Here is a 17,721-nt window from a genome sequence, read left to right as displayed (position 1 = left end):
GCAGAAGGACCTCTTTGCTCCTATATTCGACTCACCTTGTTATGAAGGCCAACATGCCATTAACTTTCTTCACTCCCTGCTGTACCTGTGTACTTACTTTCAGTGACTGATGAACAAGGACACCTAGATCTCATTGTATTTCCCCTTTTCCTAACTTGACACCATTCAGATAGTAATCTGCCTGCCTGTTTTTACCACCGAAGTGGATAACCTCACATTTATCCACATTAAGCTGCCACTGCTATGCATCTGCCCACTCACCCAAACTATCCAAGTCACCCTGCATTCTCATAACATCCTCCTGACATTTAACACTGCCACCTAGCTTTGTGTCATATGCAAATTTGCTTATGTTACTTTTAAATCCTTCATCTAAATCATTAATTTATATTGTAAATCATTAATGTATATTGCGGTACACCACTAGTCACTGCCTGCCATTCTGAAAGGGACCCGTTAATCACTACTCTTTGTTTCCTGTCTGCTAACCAATTTTCTATCCATGTCAGTACCCTACCCCCAATACCATGTATTGAATACATCAACCTTAACTTTAAAATAGTAAGTTGTTGCTTTGCCTCTCCAAGGTGTATTCCAATCTGGTGGAAATGTGATGGAGAAAAAGATTGCACAGATGGTTCTGATGAGCCCAGCACCTGCCCACCTCACCATTGTGGTCTTGGACAATTTCAGTGCGATGATGGTAACTGTACCAGTTCCTACTCCTTGTGCAATGTCTTTCTGAATTGCCCGGATGGATCTGATGAAGACGCTGCACTTTGTGGTAAGCATTTCTTTTGTTAATTGAGCACAGCTCTGACCACTAGTGTGCATCTTTGACTGCTTCTTGTCTCTTTTTCTGCAAATTCTTATCTTGTAATGCTTATTTCAAACAAGAAACTCAAATCAAAATTGTGAAACTATGCAAAGGAGTCATAGAAAAGCTGAACAAAGAAGCAGACCCTTTGGTCTATCTAGTCCATGCTGGATCATTTAACCTACCTACTCCCATTGACCTGCACCAGGACCATAGCCTTCCATCCATGTACCTATCCATACCTCTGTTAAATGTCGAATTCAAACTTGTATTCAGTGCTTGTACTGGCAGGTGGTTCCACACTCTCACGACCCTCTGAGTGAAAACTTTCCCCTCATGTTCCCCTTAATCTTTTCACCTTTAAACCATGACCTTCAGTTGTAGTCCCACCCAACCTCAGTCATTCATTGTCTGCTTTCTGCCCCATCACTCTGTATTTAACTTCCTCTACTGGTGTACACGTGTGATGAAGAAAACTGAGAGTATTCAATACTCTCCCTCACCAATGAGAGAGATTTATTTATTGATTGATTTTGATTTGCCAAGTAGAGACCTCCAGCAGCTGATCAGCTGTTCCCAATATTCCATTTTCTCCTGCGATGCTTCAGTCTGTGGCGCTGGCATAGAATTAGCTCTTCCCCGGTACTGAAAAGCCTTGGAACCCAAAGGTTGTGCTTAACTTCTAGACCGCATCATTAGGATATCAAAAAAACGGCCAATCAGTGAGCCCTGGGAGCAGGTCTCATCACCACAAAGAACCGAGGTTTGAGTGTAGCTCTAGGTTAGGGACTTTGACAGAACCTCATCCACCTTGGAAAAAAAAAGAGAGATGTTAAAGGTAGAAATTAAGTTGTTTCCGCAGATGAGCTTGAAGGAGTCGCTGTCTAGTGCCATCGTAGCTGCGCCTGCCCAATAGTGCACAGACTCCTAGATTACCTTCGGGATCAAGTTCGGCTCTCAATACCATTTTTCAGTGAAGATTTCCAGCCATGATATTTTGATACTTAAACAACTTTTAGTATCTCTCCCCTTCCAAATCTCTCCGAAACTGTCCATCGTTGATCAACAAATCCATAAGATATAGGAGCAGAATTCGGCCATTTGGCCCATTTCCTATTGGTGTACAGTATTCTTTTAAACTGATTAAAACTTCAGAGGAAGTTGGATTAGGAAACACATGTATTACAATAAATCATTGTAACAGAATCTATAGAACATTCTTTTAAAGGCAAGCCCTACCTTTAATCCACCTGTAGCAAAGCTTTTGCTTTTTTTCCCCAACACTGCTCAGATAAATTACTCCGCATTATTAGACCATAAGATATAGGAGCAGAATTAGGCTATTTGGCCTATCGAGTCTGCTCCGCCATTTATCATAGTTAATTCATTTTCCCTCTCAGCCCTAATCTCCTGCCTTCTCCCTGCGTCGCTTCATGCCTTGACCAGTCAAGAATCTTTCAGCCGCCGCCTTAAATATACCCAATGATTTGGCCTCCACGACCAACTGTGCAATAAATTCCACAGATTCAGCACTCCCTGGCTAAAGAAATTCCTCCTCATCTCTGTTCTAAAAAGACATCCCTCTATCTGAGGCTGTGTCCTCTGCTCAAGCTTATCACTGCAAGATCTCATGATTTAACTTTTGTCTCTACTCTACTACCTCCATTTATAAGCAAAGGATCCATTAAAATCAGTCTTCTAATGTGACCTGAGTTGCTACATCCTTGTTTGGACATCTGAAAAAATTTACATTTGTTGCATGTTCTAGATTTAAGTCATTTTAAATGTTGCGGTGTTTTCTGAGCTTGGCAATTAGCTTGCAGACATTTCATCAGCAGTCAGGGTGACATTCTCAGTGCGTGGTTGTTGCTGTTTCTCTCTGGGAGTGTTTGCAGTTTTGTAGGCCCCCACTCGCTTGCCTTGGTCTGATTGACTACCCCTTCAGTTGACCTTTGAATTCTCGGTACCACTAAAGACAACCGACAAAAGCAATGTGGTGTACAGGATCACCTGTGGAGACTGCAACAAGAACTATGTCAGGCAAACGTAAACTCTCAACTCATTTAAGAGAACACAAACTGGCAGTACGGAGACATACAGGTTTCCCCCGCCATCCGAAGGTAGGGCGTTCCTATGAAACGGTTTGTAAGCCAGAAGGTCGTAAAGCGAAGAAGCAATTACCACTAATTTATACGGGAAAAATTTGTGAGCGTTCGCAGACCCAAAAATATCCTACCAAATCATGCCAAATAACACATAAAACCTAAAATAACAGTAACATATAGTAAAAGCAGGAATGATATGATAAATACACAGCCTATATAAAGTAGAAATACTTCTCTACAATCATTGCCTGCACTGCTCTCCGTAGTGAAAATCTCACGCAAGCGCTCTCAGCAAAAACACAGCGCAAGTGCTCTCCAGTCACCCTTAAGCTATGAAGCTGCCAAATCATACCAAATAATGCAAAAAAATACGCAGCCTATATAAAGTAGAAATAATGTATGTACAGTATATCACTTACCGGAATTGGGAAGACAGCACAGAGCACACTGATGATGGTGTGTTAGGCTGAGTCATCAGAGGTTGGGGTGGTGCAGTGGCCCCCACCCTCCGGGCTGCAAACCGATACCGATCCGCGAAGCATGCAGGGGTACTGTGGTAGCCGGGACACACCCAGCACATCTTTAAGAAAAAAGCCAAAATAAACAAGCTAATTAATTAGGTGCTGCCTGGCACGTAAATGTCGGCCCAGATCACAGGCGACGCAATTGGCAATTGCCTCTGATCTGGGACAACATTTACATGCCGGGCGGCACCTAATTAATTAGATTGTTTATTTCGGCTTTTTCTTAAAGATGTGCTGGGTGCCTCCTGGCTACCACTGCATTCTCCGTGAATCGGTGTCTGTCCACAGCCCGGGGGTTGGGGTGGTGGACACTGAGGTGTCATCTCGTCGTCTATTTCCATCAGGGCAGACAGCTCATCTTCTCCTATGACTGCCTGTCTCGATGTTGAAGGTCAAGGTTCGTTGTCTGCTGAAGGCTTGCTTGACTGCTAGCCTCGCGCATTTTTCTTTCATACAGTTCTTTGTAAACCATCTTGCAAATATGCCCTAAACCGACGTACCCTTTCAAGATTAAAGTCGTTCTTTTCTGCAGTCATTGCAGTGAAAATTTCATGCAGTTGCATCACGTTCAGTTCCTGGATGACTTCACTTTCAGTCCGTTGGCTACTGCATTCGGTTTTGATTGTTATCCTTTCCTCTTCCAATGGCATCAGCTCTTCATCTATCAGTTCGTGGTCATGGGATGCCAAAACCTCTTCAACATCATCTTCATCAGCTTTCACAAGCCAAACTCACTCTGTCCTTGCTTCGTTCACCACGATCGAAACGCTTAATTATGTCTAGTTTTACGCTAAGTGTAACACCCTTACGAGCTCTTTCAGGCTTTTCCTATACCTTAGAACCCATCTTGCTAACGGCTGCTCACAGGCCTGTGTTTAAGCAATGCCGGCGAGAATGCCGTTCCAAATCCAGGGGAGAGCGGCTGCTCGGAGCGCGTGCTGCCTTTTTTTCGCACGCTGCTTTTTTTCCACATGCTGCCTTTTTTCGTAACAATGAAAACACCTTCTGTTAGCGAAAACAGGGAAGTAATGTAGGTCTTTCATAACAGTGAGGTTTCGTAAAGCGAATGTTTGAAAAGCGGGGGACACCTGTAACCCGCTGCCGCTGATCTCGGTACATGAAGACTGAGAAGAACAACAATTTAACTGGGACACCATGGTAGTTCTGACGCAGGCAAACCTGAAGCAGGCATGAGAATTTTTAGAAGCATGGCTCTCTTCTGATAACTCTGTAAACAAACATATTGAAATAGACATCATCATTGAACCCCGAAGAGCCAAAGAATTGTGAGCCAATAGAATTCAAAGGTCAGCTGAAGGGGTAGCCAATTAGGGCCAAGGCAAGTGAACGGGGGGCCTATATAAACATGAGCATTCCCAGAGAGAAACAGCAACAACTGCGCAATTTGATGTCACCTCAACTGGTGCTGAAATGTCTGCAAGCTAATTGCCAAGCTTGGTGAACATCACAACATCAAAAGCCTCAACCCGAGCTATGGGTATTCACCAGCATCCTAATCAATTACCTGTTTATTTTCATCTTTGACTGTTCCTTTTCTCACGTATTCTCTTTCCTGTCATCCAGTCTTGTGAATATTCATTTCGCTCCCCAATACTTATACTAACCCAGGGGTTCCCAACCTGGGATACACAGACCCATTGCTTAATGACATAAAATGCTTAATCTAACCCCTCACTGATGTTATACTTTTGAGCACAGTTTCATAGATGATTTTTGTTAAATAAAAAAAATACAGAAAATACTGGAAATACTCTATAAGCTTTGGAAAGGGAAATGGGGATAAAGATTCAAATTAAACACCTTTCACCAAAACTACTTTTCAAGCATCTTTCAAATAAATGCCCTCCTGGAACAGGGGGTTCCCAACCATTTCTATGTCATGGACCCCTACCATTAGTCAAGGGGTCTGTGGATCCCCAGTTGGGAACCCCTGCCTAGAACCAGCTCCAATTGCCATATTCATCACCATCACTGAAATTCCTGAACTGCAGGCTTAATGTCCCAGCTCACTGATTGGATTTGACCTTTCGTCATCAATGTTGAGCGTCAACTCTCTTTCTCTGTTAGTACTGCTTGATCAACTGGGATATTTCCAGTACCTTCCACATTCATTCCCATGGCAGAGCAGACGCAATAGGTCGAGTGGCCTATTTCTGTTCTTTATTGGGTACACCTGTACACCTGCTTGTTAATGCAGATATCTAATCAACCAAACATGTGGCAGCAACTCAGTGCATAAAAGCATGTAGACATGGTTAAGAGGTTCAAACAAGAAAAAAACCTGCAGACGTTGGAAATCCAGGCAACACAAACAAAATGCTGGAGGATCTCAGCAGGCCAGGCAGCATTGATGAAGATGCTCCCTGGCATGGTTAAGAGGTTCATTTGTGGTTCAGACCAAACATCAGAACGGGGAAGAAATGTGATCAAAATGACTTGGACCGTGGAATGATTGTTGGTGCCAGATGGAGTGGTGAGTATCTGACAAATCACTGATCTCCTGGGATTTTTATGCACAATAGTCTCTAGACTTTGCAGAGAATGGTGCGAAGAACAAGAAAAAAAATCCAGAGGAGAAAGATCAGACTGGTTCAAGGTGACAGTAACTCAAATAACCACGTGCTACAACAATGGTGTGCAGAAGAACATCACTGAATGCATCAAACCTTGAACTGGATGAGCTGCAGCCACAGAAGACTATGAATACGTACTTAGTGGCCACTTTATTGGTAGAGCAGGTACCCAATGAAGTTGCATTGACTGTATATCTTATGGTCTTACACAGCACAGCTCCTCGGGACTTCTTTCTTTCTTTCTTTCTTCTTTTATGGCTCTGTGACATGGCTCCAATAGCTCCTCTGTTTCTCACCACCCTGAGGATTGGCTAATCCTTTTCATCATTACCATGATAGGGCCCATTTTTGTGGACTGCTGTCTGTCAATTGAGGCATCATTCTCATTTGCTTCCAATAGAAATGGATAGAATGAAGAAGGATCTTTTATTAGTAGGCGAGTCTATGATCCAAGCACACAGCCACACAATAAAGGGACAACTCTTTAGAACTGCGATGAAAATCCATCTGCGATCACCTACCTACAGGAAAGATGTAAACAAAGTTGAAAGAGTGCAGAGAAGATTTGCAAGGATGTTACTGGATCGGAAGGATCACCTGAGTTATAAGGAAAGGTTGAATAGGTTAGGATTGTATTCTTTAGAACATAAAAGATTGAGAGGAGATTTGATAGAGGTATACAAAATTATTAGGGGTATAGGTAGGGTAAATATAGGCAGGCTTCCTCCACTGAGGTTGGGTGGGACTACAACCAGAGGTCATGGCTTAAGGGTGAAAGGTGAGAAGTTTAAGAGGAACATGAGGGGAAACTTCTTCATTCAGAGGGTGGCGAGAGTGTAGAATGGAGGGCTATGGTGCTGGTGCAGGTCATTGGGAGCAGGCAGCTTAAATGGCTCAGTGTGGACTATGTGGGCTGATGGGCTGGTTCTGTGCTGTATTTCTCTATGACGATGACTCTAAAATTTGTCTCTGACAACGAATTCCACATTGCTGTCTGTGGCAATGTAGAATTCATTCTACGGACAGCAGTGGAGGCCAAGTCATCAAGTATATTTAAGGCAAAAATTTATATGTTCCTGATTGGTAAGGATTATCAGAATTAGAATCATGTTTAATATCACTGGCATATGTCGTGAAATTTGTTGTCTTTGTGGCAGCAGTATGATGCAGTGCGGAGCAACAGAGGAAAAAGCTGAATTATACAGTAAGTGTGTGTGTGTGTGTGTGTACGTACACACACAGTATATATTAAACAGAATCCTGAACCGTTGAATGTGTGTCTTCAGGCCTTTGTACCTCCTTCCTGATGGTAGCAATGAGAACAAGGCATGACCTGGGGGATGGGGGTCTTAAATGATGGACACAGCCTTTTTGAGGCATCGCTCCTTGAAAATGTCCTGAGTACTAGGGAGGCTGGAACTCATGATGGAGTTGACTGTGTTTACAACTCTCTGCAGCTTATTTTGATCCTGTGCAGTAGCCTCACCACCAACACCCCCTCCATACCAAACAGTAATGCAGCCAGTTAGAATGCTCTCCGTGGTACAAATGTAGAAGTTTGCAAGTGTCTTTGGTGACATGCCAAACCTCCTCAAAGTCCTAATGAAATATGGCTGCTGTCGTGTCTGCTTTGTAACTATGTTGGGTAAAGGGAGAAGGTGGTAGAATGGGGTTGAGAAAAAAGTCAGCAGTGCATGGCAGTGCAGACTCGATGGGCTGAATGGCCTAATCATGGTCCTCTTATTGTCTTATGGAATCAAAGTCCAAATGTAGAAATAGGTCTGAGATTTAAAATCAACAGATTTTTGTTTTCTGGGATTTCTGATGGGCTCACGTTGGTTGCCAAGTCCCCAGTTCCCTCCATAATTTAAAATGAGTTCTCCGGTATCAAGTGCATACCTGAACTGAAAGAAACTAGAGCCTATTTATCTAATGTGACTTAATATTTGTTTTATAGAGAATCACCAGTGTGAGAGCTACCAGTGGCAGTGTGCTGACAAGCGCTGTATTCCTAGAAGCTGGCAGTGTGACGGGGAGGATGACTGCCCAGATAGCTCTGATGAAGATCCTGCTACCTGTGCTTCAAGAACCTGTAATCCTGACCAGTTTAAATGCAATAATGGCCATTGTATTCCTCAATCCTGGAAATGTGACGTAGATAATGACTGTGGAGATTACTCGGATGAGCCTTACGAGGAGTGCCGTGAGTATATTTTAATGAAAAATGTCTTAGCAAGTAGATTATGTTTAATATTTATCTGCTTTTATGACTCATAAACCACACATTAGATGCATTTCTTCAGCATTTCCTAAAGAGAAAAAGATGAAGAAATGTAATGGGAAGCCAGGGAAATGGTATGGAGTTTTATCAGAAACAAAGAACGTTGGTTTATGTAAATATTATCCAAGACTGTCCAGTTTCATTCCAATCAATTTTGCTGGCTGCATTTACTTTGTTATATATATGTTCACTTGTTCATTATGTGTCATGTCTTATGACATGGGCAATCAAGGTCTTTCTACAGAATTTTTTCTACAGAAGTGGTCGCCTTCTTCTGGGTTTTGTCTTTACAAGACGGGTGATCCCAGCCATAATCAATACTCTTCAGAGATTGTCTGCCTGGTGTCAGTGGTCGCATAACCAGGACTTGTGATATGCACCAGTTGCTCATATGGCCATCCTTCACCTGCTCCCAGGGCCTCGCATGAGCCTCACTGGGAGGCTGAGCAAAGCTACACCTTGCCCAGTGATGACTTGCAGGCTAGTGGAGGGAAGGAGTGCCTTATACATTCTCTGGTAGAGATGTACCGCATCTCCTCCCTGCCGCCCTTGTGAAGGGGTAGGAGGTCAAAAACATGGTAGTAACAAGAAGAAGGCATGTCCCAGATGGTGACGGTTTCAAGATTCAATGTACATTTATTATGGAAGTATGTATACAGATACAAATCTGAGATTCGTCCTCCCACGGGCAGCCACGACAAAATGGATGCTGCCTTCTGGAGGCACTATCTATTAGAGTCAGAGTCATAGAAAAATACAGCACAGATTCAGGCCTTTTGGCTTTCTAGACCAATGCAAGATCATTTAAACTAGGGGTCCCCAACCTTTTTTGCCGTGCGGACCAGTTTCATGTTGACAATATTCTTGCGGACCGGCGGACCGGCCGAGACCGGGGTGGGGGGGGCGCGCGGGATGGTTGCCAACGGACAACAGTAGCAGTCAAATATGTTGCGTTTACCCAGAAAAAGACTACAATGACCATGAAGAGCCTTGCGCGGGCACCAGTGCACATGCATTATCTGTGCATGCGCCCTCCTGTCGATTATTTTTCTACAAATCGTTTTTGGCGATTCTGTTCAGGGGGGAGTGTGTTAATCACGACCGGAATATCGGTGATAAGTGGCTAATACACTCAATTTTGTTTCTAAAAGACTTTATCTAACGGATTTAATATTAAACACACAGCACATTTTCCTCGCATGAATATAGCAATAAGTCAATTATCAGGGGAGGACAGGGGAGCTTGAAGTAAGTGTTGAACAAACTTCCAGTAGAAGTGTCAGAAGCAGGTTCGATATTATCATTTAAAGTTAAATTGAATAGGTATATGGACAGGAAAGTAATGGAGGGTTATGGGCTGAGTGCAGGTCGGTGGGATGAGGTGAGAGTAGCGTTCGGCACGGACTAAAAGGGCAGAGATGGCCTGTTTCCGTGCTGTAATTGTTATATGGTTATATAAGTCAATAGCATCATAACATTTTAAGTAACGTTTGGATATTAAACACACGGCACATATTTTCCCCGTATGAACTTATAAAATCATTGCAATGCACCAATATCGCTGAATCAGTGGGAGCCCTGGGCTTGCTTTCCTGCAACAAGACAGTCCTATCGAGGGGTGATGGGGGACAGCGATACTCGAACGGGATTCTTTATGTCCAGTCTACTCCGCAATTTAGTTTTTGTTACATTCATCACAGAGATACGTTGGAAATGGAAGCAACGTTATCGGTGCTTCCATGGCTATCTCAGGATATTGAGCCTTGACTTTGATCCAGAATGCTGGCAGAGATGTTATGTCAAACAGACTTTTCAGCCCGCCATCACTTGCAAGCTCGAGGAGTTGATCTCCTTCCCGTGCTGAAATGGATGACGTGCGGGTAATGACCTCGCGTGTGTAATGGCTCAACAGTGCATGACAGGGAATGAGGAAAGGTGCAGCTGACTCATATTGCCAAATCATATCGTTTCCTCGCGGCCCGGTAGCGCATGCTCTGCGGCCCGGTGGTTGGGGACCGCTGATTTAAACTGCCTACTCCCATCGACCTGCATCAGGACCGTAGCCCTCTGTACCCCTACCATCCTCGATGGTGGGAAGAGTTATGCCCCTGATGGAGCTGGATAAATCTATATCCTTCTGCATCCTCTTGCAATCCTCTGCATTGGAGCCTCCAAACCAGCCTGTGACACAACCAGTCATAATGCTTTCTACCACACATCTATAGAAATTTCCAAGTTGTTAGCATCATACCAAATCTCCTCAAACTCCCAACGAACTAGAGCCGCTGGCATACCTTCTTCAGAACTGCATCAATATTTTGGTTGCAGGATTGATCTTCAGAGATGTTTGCATCCAGGAACTTGAAGCTGTTCATCTTTTGATCCATCTGATCCTTCACTGAGAATTGGAGCATGTTCTGCTTCCATAATAATTTTACTTTGAGACTTGATTGTCAGCAGTGATACTTCCATAAAGTTGCCTGCAAGGAAATGAACCACAGGGTTGATTATAAATTTACTTCAAACTTTGATGTTAATGCAAATATTTTTAGCTGGTGGGGAGAGCTGTCAAATGCTTAAAAACTGATATTAATGGCCATTGATTCAGTACGCATGCCATCCATTTGCATTTATAAGTAAAACACATGTATATCTGCAAGTCCAAATTAATATACTCGAATTAATAACTCCAGAATAGGGGCGGCATGGTAGCATTGTGGTTAGCACAACACTTTACTGTAACAGTAACCCCAGTTCAAATCCCTCCACTGTCTGTAAGGAGTTTGTACGTTCTCCCTTTTGTGAATGTATGGGTTTCCTCCCCCTACAAGTTAATGGTCATTGTAAATTGTTCCATCATTAGGCTAGGATTAAACCTGGGGATTGCATGATGGTGTGACTTGAAGGGTCGGAAGGATACATTCCACGCTGTATCCCCATAAATTAAAAAAAATTGTCCCTCACCAAAAACTAACACCAAAGGTTAAAAAGTGATAGATTTTGCTCGTATCTATATATTCTTTATGTGCTTGAATGTGCGAGCACTGGGCATCACACTGCAGTGTTGGGGGCTGGTTGACAGATGATATCGGTGGGCTGGGTGGGCTGGACTATATATATGCATATTCTGTGCCCTTGTATTTTTACTGATATTGAATATAGATTTGTTGACTTGTATGTGCGAGGACTGGGCATCACACTGCGGCGTTGTGGGGTAGGTGGTGGGCATTGGACTCTTATTACGTGATTTGTGATCTTGTGTGTGCTTACTGTGTGTGACTGTTTGTGATGTGCCTTTGTATCTTGACCCCTGTAGTAATGCTGTCTCGTTTGGTTGTATTCATGAGTATTCATATCTGGTTAAATGACAATTAAACTGGAATTAAATTGAATTGAAATGAATATCTGTGGAGGGAAATGGACAGTGAACATTTTAGTTGATACCTTTCAATCTAGACCTGGGGGTTCCCAACCTTTTTTGTGCTGTGGTCCAATTGATTTGAGACTGAAAGACAGAGGGCAGATTACCAATAGCAGCAGAAATCCAAAAGGGAAGTAGTGAGAGAGGGTGTCACAGAAGGAGGAAAGCTTCCTCAACAAGAGCATACCTTGAAGAACATACCAGTGAAGTAGCAAATTGGGGACAACAAGAGGTGTTCATACAGGAGTCTCCAGAAAAATGGCAGCAAGCCCTGAAGTAACGTTACCACGAGGAAATCTGCAGATGCTGGAAATTCAAGCAACACACACAAATGCTGGTGGAACGCAGGCGAGGCAGCATCTATAGGAAGAGGTACAGTCGACGTTACGGGCTGAGACCCTTCATCAGGACTAACTGAAAGTCAACATTTTATTAGCATACTCCAACTACTGGGTAGCCAGCCGATGGTGTAGTGGCATCGGCACCGGCCCTTGAGATGAATGGTCCCAAGTTCGAATCTAGCTGGGTCCTTGCACGCTATCCATCCATGCTGCATTGAGCATCGTGCTAGCAATTCGACCTTGTAAAAATAATCCAAATGTCTGGAAATAGCAAAAATGCCACGCGATGCGCTACAAGGTGCGAAAAGGAGCAAGAGCAACTACTGGGTGGCAGGAGTAAGGCACTCCTTCCACCTGCAAGCCTGCAGGTCCCTCTTGAGCAAGGTGTAGTACCTATTTAACACCCTCACTCCATCCCCCTCCCATCCCCGATCAGGGTCAGGTGAAGCCACGAAGCCATGGGAGCAGCTAGTGGATGGTCACATGAGCAGCTGGTTGTGCGACCACTGATGCCAGGCAGACAATCTCTAATGGCTGAGGTCACTTCTGTAGAAAAATTTGCCAAGGACAATTATGGTCATAGATCATGATTGCCCACATCATACGACATGCATGGCACATGACGAGCTAACTCTAACTACAGTAATAGGCAGTTAAAATAAATGTTTAAATAGCTATATGATTGAATGTGATAACGTGTGATCAGTAAGTTGTAATGACTTTCTCTTTCTTAAGTGATCATTACTTATTTCAGATGGACCTGACCATACCTGTGACATTCATACTGAGTTTTCCTGTAGAACAAACTACCGTTGTATTCCTAATTGGGCTATATGCAACGGCTACAATGACTGCCGAGACAACAGTGATGAGCAGAACTGTGGTATGTATGGAAAAATCAACCATATTCATAATAAATCACATTGCAGCCTTCCAATCAATATGGAACCCAATAACTATTGATGTATTCATTCCAATTCCCTTCCCCTTCCTCTTGTGCCAAGATGAGGCCATTCACAGGGTGAAAGAGCAGCACCTTATATTCTGTGTGGGTAGCCTCCAACCTTATATTCCGTGTGGGTAGCATGAATGTCACCTCCACATGGGTCCTCACTTCCTTCCCCTTCTCACCTGCCTCTTACCTCTGCATTGGTCCCCTCTTCTCACCTGCCTCTCACCTCCGCATGGGTCCCCTCTTCTCACCTGCCTCTCACCTCCACATGGGTCCTCACTTCCTTCCCCTTCTCACCTGCCTCTTACCTCTGCATTGGTTCCCTCTTCTCACCTGCCTCTCACCTCCGCATGGGTCCCCTCTTCTCACCTGCCTCTCACCTCCGCATGGGTCCCCGCTTCCTTCCCCTTCTCACCTGCCTTTCACCTCTGCATGGGTCCCCTCTTCTCACCTCCCAATACCTCCACATGGGTCCCCTCTTCCTTCCATAAGAAATAGGAGCAGGAGTAGGCCATGTGGCCCATCGAGCCTGCTTCACCATTCAATAAGATCGTGGCTGATATGGCCATGGACTCGTCTCCACCTACCTGCTTTTCTCCATAACCCTTAATTCCCCTACTATGCACAAATCTATCCAACCTTGTCTTAAATATATTTACTGAGTGGCCTCCACTGCTTCATTGGGCAGAGAATTACACAAATTTTCCACTCTCTGGGAAAAGCAGTTCTTCCTCATCTCCACCCTAAATCTACTCCCCTGAAACTTGAGGTTATGTCCCCTATTTCTAGTCTCAACTACCAGTGGAAACAACTTTGCTGCGTCTATCTTATCTATCCCTTTCATAATTTTATATGTTTCTAAAAGGTCTCCTCTCATCCTTCTGAATTCCAGCGAGTACAGTCCCAGGTGACTCAATCTCTCCCCATAGTCTAACCCCCTTATCTCTGGAATCAACTTGGTGAACCTCCTCTGTACCGCCTCCAAAGCCAGAATATCCTTCCTCAAGTAAGGAGACCAGAACTGCACGCATTACTCCAGGTGTGGCCTCACCAGTACCCTGTACATTTGCAGCATAACCTCCCTGCTTTTAAACTCAACCCTCCAGCAATGAAGGCCAACTTCCCATTTACGTTCTTGATAGCCTACTGCACCTGCAAACCAACCTTTTGTGATTCATGCACAAGCACTCCCAAGTCCCTCTGCACTGCAGCATGCTGCAATTTTGTACCATTTAAATAATAATCTGCTTTCATTCTTCCTTCCAAAGTGGATGTCCTCACATTTACCAACATTGTACTCCATCTGCTAGACCCATACCCAAACACTTAACCTATCTATATCGCTCTGCAGACTCTCCGTATCTTCTGCTCAATTTGCTTTTCCACTCAATTTAGCTGAATTTTAATTTCATGCCTTCTTTTATTTCCTTAGTTATAAATGGCTGGCTCCCCCCACCCTTACTGTCCTTGCTTGTAACTGAAATATACTTTTGTTGAGCACCGTGAAAAACACTAGTTAACTCCTTCCTCATCCCATTGTAGTCTGCCTTGTTTAGGCATAATACTCTGATTTTAGATTGAACTATTGCACCCTCCGTTTGTATGAGAATTTCAATCATACTGTGATCACTCTTTCCAAGAGGATCCCTAATTATAAGATCACTAATTTTACCTGTCTCATTGTACAGGACCAGTTCTAAAATAGCACGTTTCTTTGTAGGTTCAGTAGCATTCTGTTCTAAAAAGCCATCAAGGATGCATTCTATGAAGTCCTCCACAAGATTCCCCGACCAGCTTGACCCAATCTCTGTGCAAGTTAAAGTCCCCCATGATAACTGCTGTTCCATTCTTACATGCCTCAGATACTTCTTTGTTTATTGCCTGTGCCACTTTAATGTTATTATTCGCTGGCCAATAGACAGCCCCTACCAGTGATTTTTGCCCTTTACTCTTCATAGTCTCTATCTAGGTAGATTAAACATTCTGCTTCTTAGATCTTATATCGTCATTCACCATCACCCTGATCTCATCCTTAATTAAGAGTGCTACTCCACCTCCCTTACCTTCCTGCCTATCCTTCTGTATTACCTGATATCCTTGGACATATAATTTCCAATCCTCTCCACCTTGCAACCACATTTCTGTAATGGCCACTAAATCATACTTCTTTGTACTGATTTGAGCCACAAGTTCACTGACCTTGTTTTGAATACTAACAGCAGTCAAATAAGTGTCCTTGCACTCATTGTGCTTTTAAAACCTTGTAATATTTTTACTCTTTTGCACTTGACTTGTCTTCACTCCACTCTTACTTTTCTCTCTTTTATCTTTTGCTTTTACTTTATCTCTTTATCCACATTTTTCTTTTTTACTTTACCCATACTTCTCCATTCTGTTGAACCCACCCCCTACTGTTTAGTTTAAAGCCCTATTCACAGCCCAAGTAATGTGATTCACTAGGATGCAGGTCCCATCACGGTTCGGATGGAGCCCGTCACATTGGTACAGCTCCCTCCTTCCCCAATACTGGTGCCAGTTTCCCAGGAATTCAAACCGACTTCTCCCACACCAATCCTTGAGCCATGCAGTTAACTCTCTAATCTTCTTGACCCTATGCCAATTTGCACATGGTAGTAATCCAGAGATTACTACCTTTTTGGTTCTGCTTTTTAATTTAGTCCCGAGCTGCTCAAACTCCCTCAGCAGAACCTCTTTCCTCATTCTACCTACATCGTGGATACCCACATATACCACTACAACTGGATCTTTCCCCTCCCACTGCAAATTCTTCTGCAGGTCAGATAAGATGTCCCGAACCCAGGTACCGGGCAAGCAACACAGCCTTCAGGACACTCTATCCTCGCGACAGAGAACTCTGTCTATTCCCCTGACTGTACTATCCCCAATTACCACTACAATTCTCTTTCTTCCCCCCCCCCCATGGCTCCCTGAACTATAGTGCCACAGTTAGTTTGCCCATCTTTCCTACAGCCCCCACTCTCATTCACACTGGGAGCAAGAATCTCAGACCTGTTGGACAAACTCAATGGCTGAGGCTCCTACAGCACTGTCTCTTGGCTCCCACTACCCGTCTCATTCACAGTCACACCCTCTTGTTCCTGGCCACTGACCAAATTTGAGGTAGCTAATCTAATGGGTGTGACTACCTCCTGAAACAGAAAATCCAGGTAACTCTCCCCCTCCTGATGTGCCACAATGTTTGAAGCTCAGATTCCAAGTCATCAACTTTGAGTCTGAGTTCCTTGAGCAGCCAACACTTGTTGCAGATGTGGTCACCAGGAACCACAGTGGGGTCCACCAGCTCCCACATCATGCAGCTACAGCTCATCACCTGATCCTGCATCATCCCTTTATTTAATTAGCTGTAATTTAGTGATTTTTTTTATTCAATCACTACAAAATCCTCACCTGCTACTTACATGTGCCAACTCGCCAAAACCTCAAGTTCCCACTCCTACACTGGTCCACTCACACAATGGCCACTCTGCTTTGACCCTTTTACTTTTATTTGTTCCTGCTAATGAATTGCCAATCGATTGGTCCACTTCTAATGCGCCGATCCCTGTGAAACACTCCTTTTTTTAAACTCTTTTCTTCGACCTGTGTTAAGCTCTCTGCCTCTTCGAATCGATAGGTCTGCTGCTAATGCACCGAGCCCTGTGAAATGCTCGTTTTTAAACTCTTCTCCCCGACCTGTGTAAAGTTCTCTCTCGCTCTCTCTCAGTCTCTCTCGCTCTCACTCTCTCTCTCTCTCTCAATCTCTCTCACTCTCTCACTCTCACTCTGAATTGATCAGTCCACTGCTAATGCCTTCCCTTTCTCCTATAGTCCATTCCCTCTCCAATAAGATGCCTTCCTCTCCAGCCCTTGACTTTTCCCACCCACCTGGCATCACCTAGCACCTTCCAGCTAACCTCCTTCCCCTCCCCACATTTTTTTCTATTCTGGCATCTTCCCCCTTCCTTCTCAGTCCTGCAAAAGGATCTCGGCCTGAAGTGTCAAATATCTATTCATTTCAATAGATGCTGCCTAACCTGCTCAGTTCCTCCAGCATTTTGTGTTTATTATTATTGTTTTTTATGAAGATGATTCCTAACCTGTTGCATCTTGCAAGTGACTATATATCATTTCCTAGAAGGATTGATTTTAGAGGAATGTTCAAGGAATAATTTTTTATTAGAATAACCTGAATTGTTCATTGCCCCAAAATTTGTAGTCAGCAATAAAGCAGTGCTGCTTTCTTCTGATATCAGATCAATGTCCTCAAAGTAATCCAGCAATTTTTGCAGCAAGATACGTGCACTTCACAACACTGTTTGCTTGCTCTCAAGTATCCATTCAACAGCAACTCTTGTGTCCAGTGAATATGATGTCATCAGCTAATCACATTAAACAGGAAACTTTTTTTTAATTTTTGGAGCAGTAAATATGTTCTTATCAATGTAGAGTCATAAGTAAACATTAAAGTCCCTATTACCAATCACCAATATTTATGTTGATGAAATTACTAATATTTCCAATGTTTGTGTTGGACATTACAATAAACATCCTTTAGACTGGTTATGGGATGTAATATAAAGGAGTCCAGTGCAGAAACAGGCCCATTGGCCCATCTAGTTAATGCTGAAACCATTTAAACTGTCTACTCCCATCCATAACCCTACT

At 43.5% G+C, this 17,721-nt stretch overlaps 1 protein-coding gene across 1 annotated transcript in view; it reads left to right on the top strand.

Moving 5' to 3' along the window:
• The window catches only part of lrp2a (low density lipoprotein receptor-related protein 2a), a 404,078-nt gene that overhangs the window by 284,522 nt on the left and 101,835 nt on the right, over positions 1-17,721 (top strand). Inside the window, 3 exon segments of the mRNA XM_063052409.1 lie at positions 588-784; positions 7,998-8,243; positions 12,838-12,966. Of these exon segments, the coding sequence (XP_062908479.1) occupies positions 588-784; positions 7,998-8,243; positions 12,838-12,966 (572 nt within the window).

This window comes from Mobula hypostoma, chromosome 6 (genome assembly GCF_963921235.1).
Source record: "Mobula hypostoma chromosome 6, sMobHyp1.1, whole genome shotgun sequence".
In the NCBI taxonomy this organism is placed as follows: domain Eukaryota; kingdom Metazoa; phylum Chordata; class Chondrichthyes; order Myliobatiformes; family Myliobatidae; genus Mobula; species Mobula hypostoma.
Note: the sequence above shows the minus strand (reverse complement) of the source record. Positions and strands in the feature narration are given on the sequence as shown.